The 16,245-nt window shown below is 39.1% G+C and overlaps 1 protein-coding gene across 1 annotated transcript; it reads right to left on the reverse strand.

Moving 5' to 3' along the window:
• Positions 1-1,130: 1,130 nt before the first annotated feature.
• Positions 1,131-2,512, reverse strand: LOC307160667 (uncharacterized protein). Its single transcript, XM_079874860.1, has 3 exons — positions 2,439-2,512; positions 1,827-2,276; positions 1,131-1,709 (listed from the first exon to the last, which is right to left on the reverse strand). The coding sequence occupies exons 1-3, from the start codon at positions 2,489-2,491 to the stop codon at positions 1,241-1,243; spliced, it is 972 nt and encodes a 323-aa protein (XP_079730986.1). The 5' UTR covers positions 2,492-2,512; the 3' UTR covers positions 1,131-1,240.
• Between the last annotated feature and the right edge of the window lie 13,733 nt (positions 2,513-16,245).

Genomic DNA, 16,245 nt, shown 5'->3' on the forward strand with positions numbered 1-16,245 from the left:
TGACCTGGTGTGTATAAATGTAATAATATGTATGGTGCTAAATGCAAGGAATGTCAATGCTTTGACATTTTCACTATTTACAGGTTTTCATCTTACGATCATCTGATGCGGTTTTGGCAGGTCATTGAACCATCACTGAGATTCATGGTTCGGGTAACCAGAACAGGAACTGCAAACGTTGAATCTGAAAAGCAAAGTGCTTCCATGGTAAGTCTGTCATCTGTGCTATTATGACCAAACTCTCCGGCTACAGAATCCTATCATATACTTGTTCAATACATGGTTGGACTTTTACTTTCTGAAGCCAGGATGTTCACATTATGACCAACACTAGCACTTTTAGATTGAATGTAGAATGAATGGAAATAAATTTCACACCATCAGATGTCTGTTGTTGTAACTGTACTGTACACCTACCAGTTTTGACAATTACATATACATGTAACTGTGTTGTGATCTTTGTAGAGTCAGGTATTCTTACTCTGCTTAGGCCAGATATGGCAATTATGGTCGACAGAGGCTTCCTTGTGGATGACTGTGTGCCCTGTAAGGTGTACAGGCCAGCATTCCTCGCTGGAAGACCTCAGATGTCAAAGCACGAGGTCAGGGAGACCCAATCTATTGCACATCTCAGAGTGCACATTGAGCGCCTAATTCGTAGACTAAAGGAATTTAAATTCTTTGATACTGTCATCCCCTTAAACATGTTTGGTAACATAAATCAGCTTTATGCAGTTGCATGCCTACTGTTAAATTATCAGAGTGGGCCACTTGTAAAAGCTTGGGCTAAGTAGAAGTGCCTCTTGTTTTTATCCTCTCTTAATCCTTGTAAATATATCTTAAACATGCCTCTAGATTTAATCTCTGTATATATCATTCATCTCATAATTTAAACTTAAAATCTATTCACTAAAAATCTGATTAACTGTATTATAATTACTGTTGTTGTTTTTACATTATTTCTATGTTTTGTACTCTTTGTTAATTGTATTCAACTTTACATTATTTGTTAACTAATGAAGTATAAATTCAGAACACACACAAACAAATAACATGTATATGAAAATACGTAATTTAATCAGTTAACAACAGATCCTGTACATTTGTGGAAACAGTTCAAAATAAAATATGGGCCAAAAAATATGTACAAATTGATGGCAACTGATTGAATGGATTGAAACGTTTCAAGCCAAAAGTGTTGGAAGATAAAAGTAAAAGTAAAAGTAATCAACCTTTTGCTTCATTGTTTTAATGACTCCTCGTCTCTGTATATTCTTTGTATGAACATGTCGTCTTCAGTAAACACAACAAAATCACACCACTTCATCCCGGAAATGAATAGTTGGCCCTGCACCTGCCAGTAGTAAGTGTGAGATTGTTTGAGCTGTAGCACTCCACCAGAGACCCTAAGGTAGGCACAGTCCACATAGCTTCTCAAATTTGGGCACTTCACTTCTACCAGTCCAAACACAGGATCAGCTTTAGGGTCGTACACCAACCCATCTGGTGATGAGCCAAGCCAAGGTGCATCGGGGTGGATGATAAACCCACAAGGGTAGTGATTTACCTCCTGAATGCAGCAGTATTCCTCAATAGCTTTGGGCTCCATCTGAAGGCCCCTCTTCATTTCTGCAGACTGATAGCCTGACCTCAAAATTCTCACCGCTAGACTCGCCGCTGAGGACTGCCCTCTCACATGGCAAACTTCTCTAGAAATAAATTGATACACATAAAAATAACTTTAGTATTTATATGAGATGACAATAAATGAGTATTTAAATGAGAAAACAAAATGTGCTGAATGTCACAGTATAGTTTACAGTTACCTGAATCTAGAGGAGGTTAGACGTGGCTTTCTCAATAAATGCCATTCCCTCATTGTGCTTTGTTGTCTTGTGCCCATCTCAATTTCGTGTGCCATGACTTCTGTTGTTGCTAGAGAAGTCATGTGCATCTGCTGATGGTGAGTCAACACAAAACAGCACTCTGAGGGACCTAGACAGTAGCCATCCAGGGGTAAGTATGGTCGTGGTGGTGCAGTGCTATGTGGACAGGTCTTTGGTGGGCTCCATGCTGGAAGTTGATAGGACAGTAAACTCCCTTCTTGGACTTTTCCAAAAGCGCTGTCCACTAAAGGCACATCCCCTGAAATCCCCATGGTGGCTATTAAAGGAGCAGTTTCTTTTGACATGCCTTCGTAAATATCCTTCACCCGTAGAACTGACATGTCTGGAAGGCCACAGGTCAGGTTACAGGCAGCTTTATACAGGTTGCTCCTGAAAACATACATAAAAGACACGCACACAGTGTTAATTAAAGGTTCATGTAATGTGTCGATTACAGTGATCATAAACCAGTCTGAAAAAAGTATTTTACATTTTAATACATATTTTCAACACATGCATGTAGTAAAACAACTTCCCATTCCTACACCTTACCTGATGCCTTCTGCCAATCTTCTCTCCTTGGGCCTAGCTGACAATACCACCATTTCATTTGTTGGACCAGGCTTAAAACCCTGTAAATGAATGTTGTATAATAACTTATTTGTGCTGTATTTAGTTTACTTTAGCTCAATGATTTACCTATTTTCATAAGAAAAGATGCTGCACTATCTGTGATATTGGAAGTTGATGTGAGAACAAAAACACAACTTAAGTAACAAAGAAGATGTAGGATTATATTATAATGTGTAAATTAACAATGTATTAATTGTGATAGTGTTGAGTCCAGGGTCCTGGGTTTGTGCCATTGCTGCTCAGACCCTGTGCAGCTGTGAGTCGGGGGGACAGCTGCTGCTCCCTGTTGGCTGTAATGTGCTGTTTGGAAGAGCAATGCTGCAATGTGATTACATAGAGCAAGCCCTGCCACACATGAGCACTGACAGGCCATCAGCTCTACAGGTTTAGTGTGTTTGAGGACAACCTGTAAGCGAAAAAGAGATCAATTGTATATATTCTGTGTTTTAGGATTCAGGCAATCATAGTCACTAATTACTGGAATAGATAATCATTAGTTAAATTATGTTGGTTTACACTGTAGCTAGTGTTTGAACCTTCCTTGGGCTACAGTGTCAAATGTTGGCAAGCTAACTAACTCTACTCTCTGGGAATCTTAATAGGCCGTATTTGTAATAAATTACTGTGTAAATACTTGTTAGAATACACAGTGTGCAGTTGATATAGTGGTACAGTGAACTACTGTCCTGACAGCAACAGTTAGGCTGTAGGCCTTTGTAAACTCCAAACAGTGGTCTATTACAATCACTCTCTGCAATAATATATATATATATATTTTTTTTTTTTTTTTCATTTAATTCCTAGAGAGCAGACACTGTAAACCTTATTGCATTGCATCTGATCTCATTCCCCTACACTCAAGTTGTGTGGTCTCTCATTTTTCCTCATAGACCTGAAGCATCTTGCCCTCACAGAAACCTCTCCTGCCTCGTTCTTGTCAGAAACTGAGAAACAAAACAATTACAACACATGGAATATCAATACACATGCACTTGGATTTTTCCTCAGTAGTGGAAACATCTTATACTGCCTGCTGTTATTTATGGTCATACAGATAAGAGTACATCATTCAAAAGGGAAAATCTGTAACCTTTGGCACTCTAGCGGTTAATAAAAATGCATGCGTCTTGCGGAAGAACATTGTAGCCGGAGCTACTTCTCTATGTTTATATCTATGGCGAGTCACGCAGGGATGTGGTTACTTACTCCAGTCCATACATAGTGATACAAGCCGACTGGTCTAAAATAGTCCCAATATAAACACTATTATAGGTGTGTAACGTAGTGATTCAGGATAAGACAAAAACACGGTTTGGAAAATTGATTCATGTACTCGCTCATCATATAAATTGTGTTAATTTTGAAAATAAAAAAAGTTACAGACAGCAGCTAACGATTGTGGTATTTTAAAGTTTCATGTTATATAACAACATACTAGTGTATATGTCGAGCGTGGTAATCACGGGAGAGTACCTAGACACGTTTTGTACATTTAAATGCTGACAACTAAGTTAACGTTAAAAACTATGTAATGTTAACGCGTTAACTGTTTGGATGTTTGCTAGCGATCCTATCTCGTAAACAACATCATAACAGCAGTCTTGATAATCGATAACTTACCTTCACAGTCATGAATATAACTGGATATGTACAACTTAAATCCTTTTTCCCGTTTACTGGACGAAGCCTTGGAGTTTTCCTGAATAAGGCGGTGTACATCATTGATGTTAACTTGAGGTAAATCCTGAAGGCAGCGCGTGTAGAAAGACATCTTCACGGCCGCTTGATTTTTGACAGTTGACCGGAAATGACTGAGCTGACTTATCTAAACCAGGAAGTGGCCGTGCATATAGTCCATTCTCTAGATCAATAATTATCGAAAAAAAGTTGAACTTTTGCATTTGGGTGGCTGTAACAGGGTCATTTAGAAAAGGGGCGTGGCAAAATACACTAAAAAGCCTATAAATCCCAAATGAAAACTCAGAACTTCACCAAAATTGATGAGCATATGTGTCAGAACATGGTGAGGAAGCATGCAGAGTTTCATGGAGATCGGACCATAGGTGGCGCTATAACTGGCAAAAAGCCTTCATTCTTATTAGGGGTTCAAGCATGAAATGCTGAAACCCTATTGTAATTGTAAGGATTCGTAAAACGCACCGTGCAGGCCAAACCGTAAGGCCTAGAGACGTGAAACCTGGCCAGATGGTAGGCCTCAATTTGGGGACAACCTATCAGAGTATGACCCCGAATGGCCCATAGGTGGCGCTACAGCAACCAAAAGTTCAAAATTGCCCATAACTCTTAGACCGTTTGTCCCGGGATCAAGTGTCTTATATCGTTGGAATCCTTGGCTCAAGGAGGACAAAATGGCTATCTCCGATTTTGATTTAAGCAGGGAAAATTCTCTGCTATGTCGAATTTTGCCCAAAACCTACTTTTGCGAACTAGTCCCTGGTTTTTCGCCCGATCGGAGCCAAACCAGTCTAGGACAATTCTCTGGACTCTCTAGATTAATAATTATCGAAAAAAAGTTGAACTTTTGCATTTGGGTGGCTGTAACAGGGTCATTTAGAAAAGGGGCGTGGCAAAATACACTAAAAAGCCTATAAATCCCAAATGAAAACTCAGAACTTCACCAAAATTGATGAGCATATGTGTCAGAACATGGTGAGGAAGCATGCAGAGTTTCATGGAGATCGGACCATAGGTGGCGCTATAACTGGCAAAAAGCCTTCATTCTTATTAGGGGTTCAAGCATGAAATGCTGAAACCCTATTGTAATTGTAAGGATTCGTAAAACGCACCGTACAGGCCAAACCGTAAGGCCTAGAGACGTGAAACCTGGCCTAGGCCTCAATTTGGGGACAACCTATCAGAGTATGACCCCGATTGGCCCATAGGTGGCGCTACAGCAACCAAAAGTTCAAAATCGCTCACAACTCTTAGACCGTTTGTCCCAGGATCAAGTGTCTTATATCGTTGGAATCCTTGGCTCGAGGTGGACAAAATGGCTATCTCTGATTTGGATGTAGGCAGGGAAAATTTTCTGCTATGTTGAATTTTGTCCAAAACCTACTTTTGCAAACTAGTCCCTGGTTTTTCGCCCGATCGGAACCAAACCAGTCTAGGACAATTCTCTGGACTCTCTAGATCAATAATTATCAAAAAAAGTTGAACTTTGGCATTTGGGTGGCTGTAACAGGGTCATTTAGAAAAGGGGCGTGGCAAAATACACTCAAAAGCCTATAAATCCCAAAGGAAAACTCAGAACTTCACAAAAATTGATGAGCATATGTGTCAGAACATGGTGAGGAAGCATGCAGAGTTTCATGGAGATCGGACCATAGGTGGCGCTATAACTGGCAAAAAGCCTTCATTCTTATTAGGGGTTCAAGCATGAAATGCTGAAACCCTATTGTAATTTTAAGGATTTGTAAAACGCATCGCGCAGGACAAACCGTAAGGCCTAGAGACTTGAAACCTGGCCAGATGGTAGGCCTCAATTTGGGGACAACCTATCAGAGTATGACCCCGATTGGCCCATAGGTGGCGCTACAGCAACCACAAGTTCAAAATCGCTCATAAATCTTAGACCGTTTGTCCCAGGATCAAGTGTCTTATATCGTTGGAATCCTTGGCTCGAGGCGGACAAAATGGCTATCTCCGATTTGCTCGCCCTTTGGCGCCAATTTCGAGTAAATTGCATTTTTTTTAAAAACCTATTTTTGCAAACTTCTTCTAGGTTTTTGGCCCGATCGGAACCAAACCACTGCAAGAATATTCTCTGGAGTCTGACAATCAATAATCATCCAAAAAATTTAAAATTTCAATTAACGGTCGATAAGGGGAACCAAAATATTTGATGGCACCAGGGCCACTTTTACTAAAACGGTTATAAATTGTGAACGGAAAGAGATTTTTTTGCTAAACTTGGGATACATCTTCCTGAGCTCAACCTGAGATCACTTGAAAAAAATCGCAACAATTGGCCACTTGGTGGCATTATAAAATGGTTATAACTTGTGAACGGAAAGAGATATTTTCGCAAAACTTGGGACACATGTTCATGAGCTCATTCTTAGGTCATGTGAAAAAAAAAATCATGACAATTGGCCACTTGGTGGCACTATAAAATGGTTATAACTTGTGAGCGGAAAGAGATATTTTCGCTAAACTTGGGACACATGGTCATAAGCTCAATCTGAGTTGACATGAAAAAAATCGTGACAATTGGCCACTTGGTGGTGCTATAACAGTGAAATAAATCATGGAAATAGCTATAAGCGCACCCAACTGTTAGTCTACTGAAAATTGGCATTGTCCAGGGTGCCATGATAGTCTATGAGAACATTGGTGTATCTCAAAAAACTCAGTATATGTCATTGGCACAATGCCTTGAAGGATCCTTAGAAGTTTCAAGCCAGTGTTTTTTCACAGGAGTGACCTCCTAAGACTCCTGAATCCTTGCCGAGTCCAACAATACCAAACATGCCAGGTTTCGCCTTATGGTTTTTGTAAGTGTCATTTAGAGCTTTAAAAAATTGTGTTTATCTTCAAAGCCGTTAGTCCGATCGAGGCAACAACAAAAAAACAAAGGAAATTTGAAAACATAGGTAAATAGCTAAACAATAACGCCAAAATGTTAAAATTATGATAGGAACTGACAAAAAAATGAATTAAATCCAATCAATTTCACCCATGGATCATTTTGATACTCTCACATGTTTGAAACAAACAATGATGGATTGTCATGAAATTTGTTTTGAATTGGGACTGGCGAATCCCCGTCCATACTGTCAATGACCGTTCGCAAAGACCCGCCCACTTTAGTTACTGTTGCTATGTCTGACAAGCGACGCCACTCTCACACCACACCAAGTTCTCACGCAGAGAAAAATACATTGCGGATCAGAGAGGAGACTGCGCGCTGACAGACAAGTACTTTTGATATGAAACAAAGTCTCACCTTTCAAATGCAGTCATTTTTTAGAGACATTTAAACAATAAATACCGTTTTGTGACTCTTTAATGTGTCTGACAGATTGCTGTAGACTCGAGGCTCAGTTAAAGCTGCTTGTGAACCGATCATCTCTTCCTTCTAGTTAATTTATAGCATTAAAATAAACATGAATGAACATAAAAGGAATGTTGTTTTAAAGTGCTAAGACGTCAGTACACTTTGTTTTTCAAATTTAAATCCTCCAATGTTAATCTACTAACTCTCCTGACTGCTTTGTTGGACAAAATGGCGGATTATGATTTGTCAGATCGCCTGTCAATCAAACTCCCTGCGAAGGGTCAATTGAAAATGCCCATGCGCACAATCCTGATCTAATCGACAACTTTGCAGTTGCACATAGGAAAGCCCGGAAAATCCTGCTTTAATGTAAGAGAGCATCTTTTTTATGTATTTGGACCTAGGCCTAACAATGTGTTATGGTGCGCTGTCACCAGTGGTTTTTTTTGTTTGTTTTTTTGTTTCGTTTTTGGTGAGCGTAGGCTACTCCTGATTTTGTTAGTCATCTCATCTCTTATATGCTGTGTATGATCATATCCTGCCCTATTCATGGTAGCCTACTCGCAGACATTGCGTCATCAATGTCATCAATTGCGTCATCAAGGGGCCCGCCTTGATAATCCTACTTAAGGGCCCGGTGTTGGCTCGTTACACCACTGAATATAATTGTCTAAACTCCTTATCAAAATTACATATTTACAACAAATCTGACACATATGGGCACACTTTGAGTACTACTAATAAAAGTGGTGGAGATCAGGCAAGACTATAAGAAGACTCAGGCAAAAAGGTACCATATATTTCCTATGGTAAACTGCCTGTATTGGCTGTAAATTGACTTTTTCATCTATGATGGCAGTTGTTAAATGCTTGCTAAATAAAACTTAATGTCTTTTGATGCTTGTGTGCTTAAAGGCCTTAAAGGCCTTAACTGCTTGAACCCCGATAAATGCTGCTTGCAGCTTTAATTATTAGGGGTTCAAGCACGAAGTGCTGAAACCCTATTGTAATTGTACTGATTTTTATTATTAGGGGTTCAAGCACGAAGTGCTGAAACCCTATTGTAATTGTACTGATTTTTATTATTAGGGGTTCAAGCACGAAGTGCTGAAACCCTATTGTAATTGTGCTGATTTTTATTATTATTAGGGGTTCAAGCACGAAGTGCTGAACACCTATTGTAATTGTCCTGATTTTTAGGGGTTCAAGCACGAAGTGCTGAAACCCTATTGTAATTGCCCTGATTTTTATTATTATTATTATTCTTCCCTAAAACGCATCGTGCAGCCAAAACCATAAGGCCTAGAGATGTGATACTTGGTCAAATGGTAGTAGTATTGCTCGCTACTCAGATACACGGACTTAGCCAAATCGGCCCATAGGTGGCGCTACAGCAACCAAAAGCGCGAAACTGCTCATAACTCCTAGACTGTATGTTGTAGACTCAAGTGTCTTATATCAATGTAATCAAGACCTCATGGCAAACAAAACGTATATCTCCGATTTTATTTCCGGTATGCAAATTTTTCCGCCATTTTGAATTTTGTCAAAAACCTACTTTTGCGAACTAGTCCTAGGTTTTTCGACCGATCGGAACCAAACCAGTGCAGAAATGTTCTCTGGAGTCTGAATATCAATAATTATCGAAAAAAAGTTGAAATTTCGATTCACGGTCGCTAAGGGGCGCCAAATTGTATGTTGTGGGAGGAGCCTATTTCACTAAAACGGCCATAACTCCAGAAGTAAATGAGGTATCTTCACCAAACTCGGTACAATTATTTATGAGGTCAATCTGAGGTCAGAGTAAAAAAATTGCGGCGATTGGCCACATGGTGGCGCTATAACATGAAAAAAACATAAAACTGGCTATAACCACCTGACCATTAGTCCAATTGACTTGAAAATTGGTATGCAGTGTCTTGGTCCAAGGTGTCATGTATGTCTATGAGGACATTGGTGTATCTCAAAAAACATGGCCGCCATCGGCCAATGAAGTTTGAGCACCTATTAGACAAGGTTAACGGAAGCCGATCGGAACGAAACTCGGTGGGCATGTTCGACTCATGGCCCTAGAGGTCTGTAAGAATTTTGAAAGAAAACGGCCACTAGTTGGCGCTAACGAGTTTTATGACTCTGTAATCACGTGGTTTTACACTTATTGTCACAAAATGCATATCATTTGATAGATCTGCTCATGCTGAACAACTTTGCCTCAAGAACCATTGCTGTCAATCAAACCGTTCATTAAATATTCGTAATTATGTTAAAAACCTACTTTTGCGAACTAGTCCTAGGTTTTTCGCCCGATCGGAACCAAACGAGTCTAGGACAATTCTATGGAATCTCAAAATCAATAATTATCAAAAAAAAGTTGAACTTTTGCATTTTTTGCATGGGTATATTGGGTCATAAAGAAAATGGGCGTGGCAAAATGCACTCAAAAGCCTATAAATCCTAAACGAAAACTCAGAACTTCACGAAAATTGGTGAGCATATGTACCATAACATTCTAAAGAAGCATGCAAAATTTCATGTAGATCGGAAGATAGGTGGCGCTATAACTGTTAAAAAGCTTTGAAAACCCTGTATTTCCTATGGTACATTGCCTGTATTGGCTGGAAATGGTCTTTTCCATCTATTATGTCAGTGGTTAGATGCTTGCTAAATAAAACTTAATAGCTTTTGATGCTTTTGTGCTTTAAGGCCTTAAAGGCCTTAATTGCTTGAACCCCGATAAATGCTGCTTGCAGCTTTAATTATTATTATTATTCTCCTGTAAAACGCATCGTGCAGCCCAAACCGTAAGGGCTGGAGACTTGAAACTTTGCCAGATGGTAGTACAAAAATCGAGGAGAGGTTATCAAATTATGACCCCGATTGGCCAATAGGTGGCGCTATAATAAGCAAAAGTATGAAATCGTCAATAACTCCTAGACGGTTTGTCGTAGACTCAAGTGTCTTATATCACTGTAATCCTTGGCTTAAGACGGACAAAACGTATATCTCCGATTTCATTTCCGGTATGCAAATTTTTCCGCCATTTTGAATTTTGTCAAAAACCTACTTTTGCAAACTAGTCCGTGGTTTTTCATCCGATCGGAACCAATCCAGTGCAGAAATGTTCTCTGGAGTCTGAAGATCAATAATTATCGAAAAAAAGTTGAAATTTCGATTCATGGTCGCTAGGGGGTGCAAAATAAACGTTGTGGGAGGAGCCTATTTTACTAAAACGGCTATAACTCCACAAGTAAATAAGGTATCTTCACCAAACTCGGTACACATGTGTAAGAGATCAATCTGAGGTCACAGTAAAAAAATCGCGACAATTGGCCACATGGTGGCGCTATAACATGAAAAAAACATAAAACAGGCTATAACCACCTGACCCTTAAGCCTTGTTTATACTCGACGCAGCCGCAAGATCGCGAGGCGCGCGCGGCAAAAATGACGTCATTGCGGAGTGGGCGGTCTCGCGCGTTGGGTTCGCAAGACCCAATTTCGCCTGGCGGTGTGCACGGCACTTTTTGTAACATCGCGCGCGGCGCCGCATCCGAAGATGAACGACTTTGAGCCGAATCTGGCCGAGCTCGAACTTCTCACCACACCGGCTACATAGGCACCCAGTTTGCACGTAGGCCTATAAATGAGTTGCTTACATTTAAAAAATGAACATACAATAGCATAAAAAGTATTTTTAATGAACATAAAGGTCCATGTTTAATAAATATGTTCATGAAACTTAATGAAATGTTTAGTGAAATTAGAAAATATGTAAGAGATCGTTAGTTTAGTTATGTTTTATACACATTCTAATATCCATATATTTTGTTTTATTGTCACGAGTAATAATCTCTGGGTTTACTGGGTTTTACACGATTCTTTTTGTAGTGTGGTATTGGTGGTGAAAATAAACATTGTCACGTGTGTATAGCTTTCTTCTTCTCACTGCTGATTCCTGGTGGTTTAGAGGACAATTACTCGAGTCGCCCCCTATCGTTTCAAAGAATAGTACAACGGCGAGCGCGTATAAACGCCTCGTCCGTTTGCGGAGGTGCGCGCGCAGTCTGCGGAGACTCGCGCTGCGGAGCCAGGAGAAAGTATAAACAAGGCTTTAGTCTGATTGACTTGAAAATTGGTATGCAGTGTCTTGGTCCAAGGTGCCATGTATGTCTATGAGGACATTGGTGTATCTCGAAAAACATGGCCGCCATTGGCCAATGAATTTGAGCACCTATTAGACAATGTTAACGGAGACCGATCGGAACGAAACTCGCTGGGCACGTTCGACTCATGGCCCTAGAGGTCTGTAAGAATTTTGAAAGAAATCGGCCACTAGTTGGCGCTAGCGAGTTTTATGGCTCTGTAATCACGTGGTGTTACACTTATTGTCACATAATGCATATCATTTAATAGATCTGCTCATGCTAAACAACTTTGCCTCAAGAACCATTGCAGTCAATCAAACCGTTCATTAAATATTCGTAATTATGTTAAAAACCTACTTTTGCGAACTTGTCCTAGGTTTTTCGCCCAATCGGAATCAAACCAATCTAGGACAATTCTCTGGACTCTCTAGATAAATAATTATCAAAAAAAAGTTGAAATTTTGCATTTTTCGCATGGGTATATTGGGTCATAAAGAAAATGGACGTGGCAAAATGCACTCAAAAGCCTATAAATCGTAAAGAAAAACTCAGAACTTCACCAAAATTGGTGAGCTTATGTGCCATAACATCCTAAACAAGCATGCAAAATTTCATGTAGATCGGATGATAGGTGGCGCTATAACTGTTAAAAAGCTTTGAAAAACATACATTTCCTATGGTAAATTGCCTGTATTGGCTGTGAATGGTCTTTTCCTATGAAAAATTCCTATTCCTACCTATGATCATATATTTTTCATATAATAATGTTCATGACTCTTAATAAGCATGAAAAAAATTCAGACAGATCAGACAAAATTTGCCTCTATATAACAGTTAAAAAGGTAAAAATTATATAACATTTCATTAAGCCAATAAGTGGTATTTTACTGCCCCCTGCTGCCATTTCATCATACTGCTCCCTAATATTGTCATATAATTCATATTTAGACTTTATAAAATCATTATTTTAACATTTTCAATTATATTTTGTCAAAACTCATCTATTGGAGTATTACTTGACAATTGTGTCACACTGAGATATGGAAACGGACGAAAGTAAATGAATGAAATGAAACGAAAGTAAAACGGGCATTTTAGCCACGCCCCCAAATACAAATTCATTCATAACTCGAAAACGGGAAGTCGTTGCGCGCTCAAATTTTGATGGTAAGGTCTTCTCCAGGCTCTTGATCGAAACGTGTCGTCGCGGGAGCGCGCCCCCCGCGGATTTTTAGTCCATGGGACCCCCGATTTTGAACGGCCGCAACTCCCGATCCAGACCACCCCGAACCTTGTGTGAGAGCTCGTTGGAAAGGGCCCGTCCTTGGCTACCTTCGACTCAAATGTGGTGTAATTTGCCCTGACCATTCCAGAGATAAAAGCCCCCAAATATTTGCATTTGAACAGTCATAACACCCAGCTCCAATCGCCCAAAAACAGCTTGATGGTCTCATTCAACAGGGCCCCTCAAGCACTACATATGCTCTGAGTTTCAGCATTTTTCGCCTTTTGGTTCCCGAGATATAAGTGAAAAAACAAATTCCCATTCATTAATTCATTCAATCACTTCAACTGTAAGATGGAAGCTGTAATACCACTGTCCACTAGAGGGAGCAGCAGGATTACGCATGACCTTTTCGTTAGTTTTCAGTATTGGGAAACAGACAAATGCTTTAAAAAGCAATCTTTTTTTCTTTTCTTTTTTATATTATTAGATCACAAAGGAATTCCTATAGACCAATAAATATATTTTCTCAATAACATATCCCAAAACATTAAAAACATATTTGTATTTGTGTGCGTATGTTTATTTGTGTGTGTGTGTGTGTGTGTGTGTGTGTGTGTGTGTGTGTGTGTGTGTGTGTGTGTGTGTGTGTGTGGATGTGTCTGTGTGTGTGTGTCTGTGTGTGTGTCTGTGTGTGTAAGCATGCTTAATGGAAAGAACATGGAGAAACTGATTTGTTTTACTGGTGGATAAAAAAGTCTTTCAAATGAAAGTGAGTCAATTAGTGGTCTTCTACTGCCCTCTGCAGGACATTCTACTTAATAAAATATTTTCATCTGTGCTTTTGCATACATTTTTGGAGAATATATAATTACTTGCATGATAATCACCTATTATAACAATCATGTTTTGTCAAAGTTTATCACTTCATTTGTACTGAGCTCTCAGTTTGAACAAGTCTGCCTCTCAGTGATTAATTTGAAATCTAAAAATGGTGTTATACAGAGGAGATTTGCAATTATCATTTTGTTACCTATCTTTTATTTTAAATATCTACATCTACAACAAAATGTGTGTGCATGTGTGTGTTCAAGCATGGTTAGTGTATTAAGTATTATTGTTTAAGTATTATTGTTTTCATTTACATTTTAACCACCAGAAGAAGACCACTCATTGGTTCATTCTGCTCACTAAAATATTATTTTTCATTTTTTTTTTTCCATTTGAAATATTGTTTAAACTTAATAAAATCATTAAAATAACATTTCAAATCATATTTTGTCTGTTTATAAATCCCACAGACTCACATTGGCTGCAATACTAATGTTTTTGTAAAACACAGACCTGGTAGTCTAATCTGTGTGTATTGTGCATATATTATTGATATTATTACTATTGCAAATCATGTTATTGTAACTCATATCTTAATAGAATATTATTTGTAATTTTAATTCTTTATTTCTTAATTGTTTTTTTATGATTACTACAGATATTATCTACAAAGATATCAACTACACCTTCACTTTTAGTATTGACATGCTGCACACACAGCACAATCACACACTCACTAATGCATTCAAATAAATGTAATCTTTCTGTGCTACTTTATTTGTACATGATTAGAATGAACAGAAATCTAAGAATATTTTTCTTCTTTTGTTAAAGCCATTTCAGACTCCAAGTAAGCATTATATTACTAATCATCTATTTTAAAGGTGCCATACAATTGAAAACTGTATTTATCTTGGCATAGTTGAATGATAAGAGTTCTGGACATGGAACTGACATACCGTGAGCCTCAAACACCATTGTTTCCTCCTTCATGTGTAAATCTCCTGTTTGCAAAAGACCGCTGAAAAATGAGTGAATCCCAGCATAACACTGACTGTGACGTTGGAGTCAGGATCATTAATATTTATACCCCCCAAATTAGCATTTTCCAGTCCATGTTCTAGGCCAGGCAGTGTTAACGAGGACCTGCACAGCCGAATCATCAGAAGATCTGCAGGTATTGTGAAGAAGCAAGCAAGGACAATAGTGAAAATGACAGATCATGGATATAAATGTTATGTCTGAGGCTGTGCTGCGGATTTGAGAACTTTTCATTCCCTTCCCACAAAAGAGAACTTTTTTTTTTATATATATATATATATATATTCTTTTCATGAAAATGCATTATTTGTACAAGGCACATACAATTCATTTGAATTTTCCTTTACATTTCCATGATCAGAAAGGAGCAGATGGAAGAATAATATTCTTATATTTATCTGCCCCCTTTATAAACATAAATAGTAGATGGCATTAACATTGTTCCCTCCACCATCACCCAAAATTGATTAACATAAATAGTAGGTGACATTAGCATCACCCAAAATATATTAACATAAATAGTAGATGTCATTAGCATTGTTCCCTCCACCTTCACCCAAACTCCAACATATCAACAGAACTGTCAACAGGCATGGTTAATGTTTACAACAGGATACCTCACCATTTTAATTCAAAGCTGTTAGTTTGCTCTTAACGGAGGCCGATCAGAACGAAACTCGGTGGGCATGTTCGACTCGTGGCCCTAGAGGTCTGTAAGAATTTTGAAAAAATCAGCCACTAGTTGGCGCTAACAGGTTTTACGGCTATGTAATCACGTGATGCATATAATTTGATAGATCTCCTCATACTGAACAACTTTGCCTCAAGAACTACTGCTGTCAATCAATTTGTTCATTAAATACTTGCGATTATGTTAAGGGTGCTTTCACACCTGCCTCATTTAGTACGGTTGAATCGCACTAGAGTTCGTTTTCCCCATTGGTGCGGTTCGTTTGGGCAGGTGTGAAAGCGGCAATCGCACTCGGGTGCGCACCAAAAGCGGACCAAACAAGCGTACCGAGACCTGCTCGAAGAGATGGTCTCGGTACGCTTTCAAACGAACTCTGGAGCGGTTCGTTTGTGGTGAGAACGTGATCCGACCTCGAACAGAACCAACTGCCAAAGAACTGCGCATTTTGCACTAAACCAGTTGCCGTAGTCAGCTGTGCTGTGCATTATGTGATGAGGAGAAATGTTTGTTGACAGTTTGCACTTTAAGCATGGCAGCTCGCGGACAAACTTGGAGTTGTGAGGAGGTGCGGAGCCAGATAGAAATTATTAACATTATTTTCGAGCCGCATCCTCGCTTCATTCTCAAATATTATTGTTTGTCTAAAGTGGTGTAAACTATATAATAATATGACGAAGGATACAATCAGCCCACGCAGTCGTCTCTCCATAGTAAACATCGGCGCGTTATCTGCCGGATTTTCCACCTCTTTGTTTCCTACGGGAGTTCTGTTG

The sequence above is a fragment of the Squalius cephalus genome, assembly GCF_949319135.1.
Source record: "Squalius cephalus genome assembly, chromosome: 6".
Taxonomy (NCBI): domain Eukaryota; kingdom Metazoa; phylum Chordata; class Actinopteri; order Cypriniformes; family Leuciscidae; genus Squalius; species Squalius cephalus.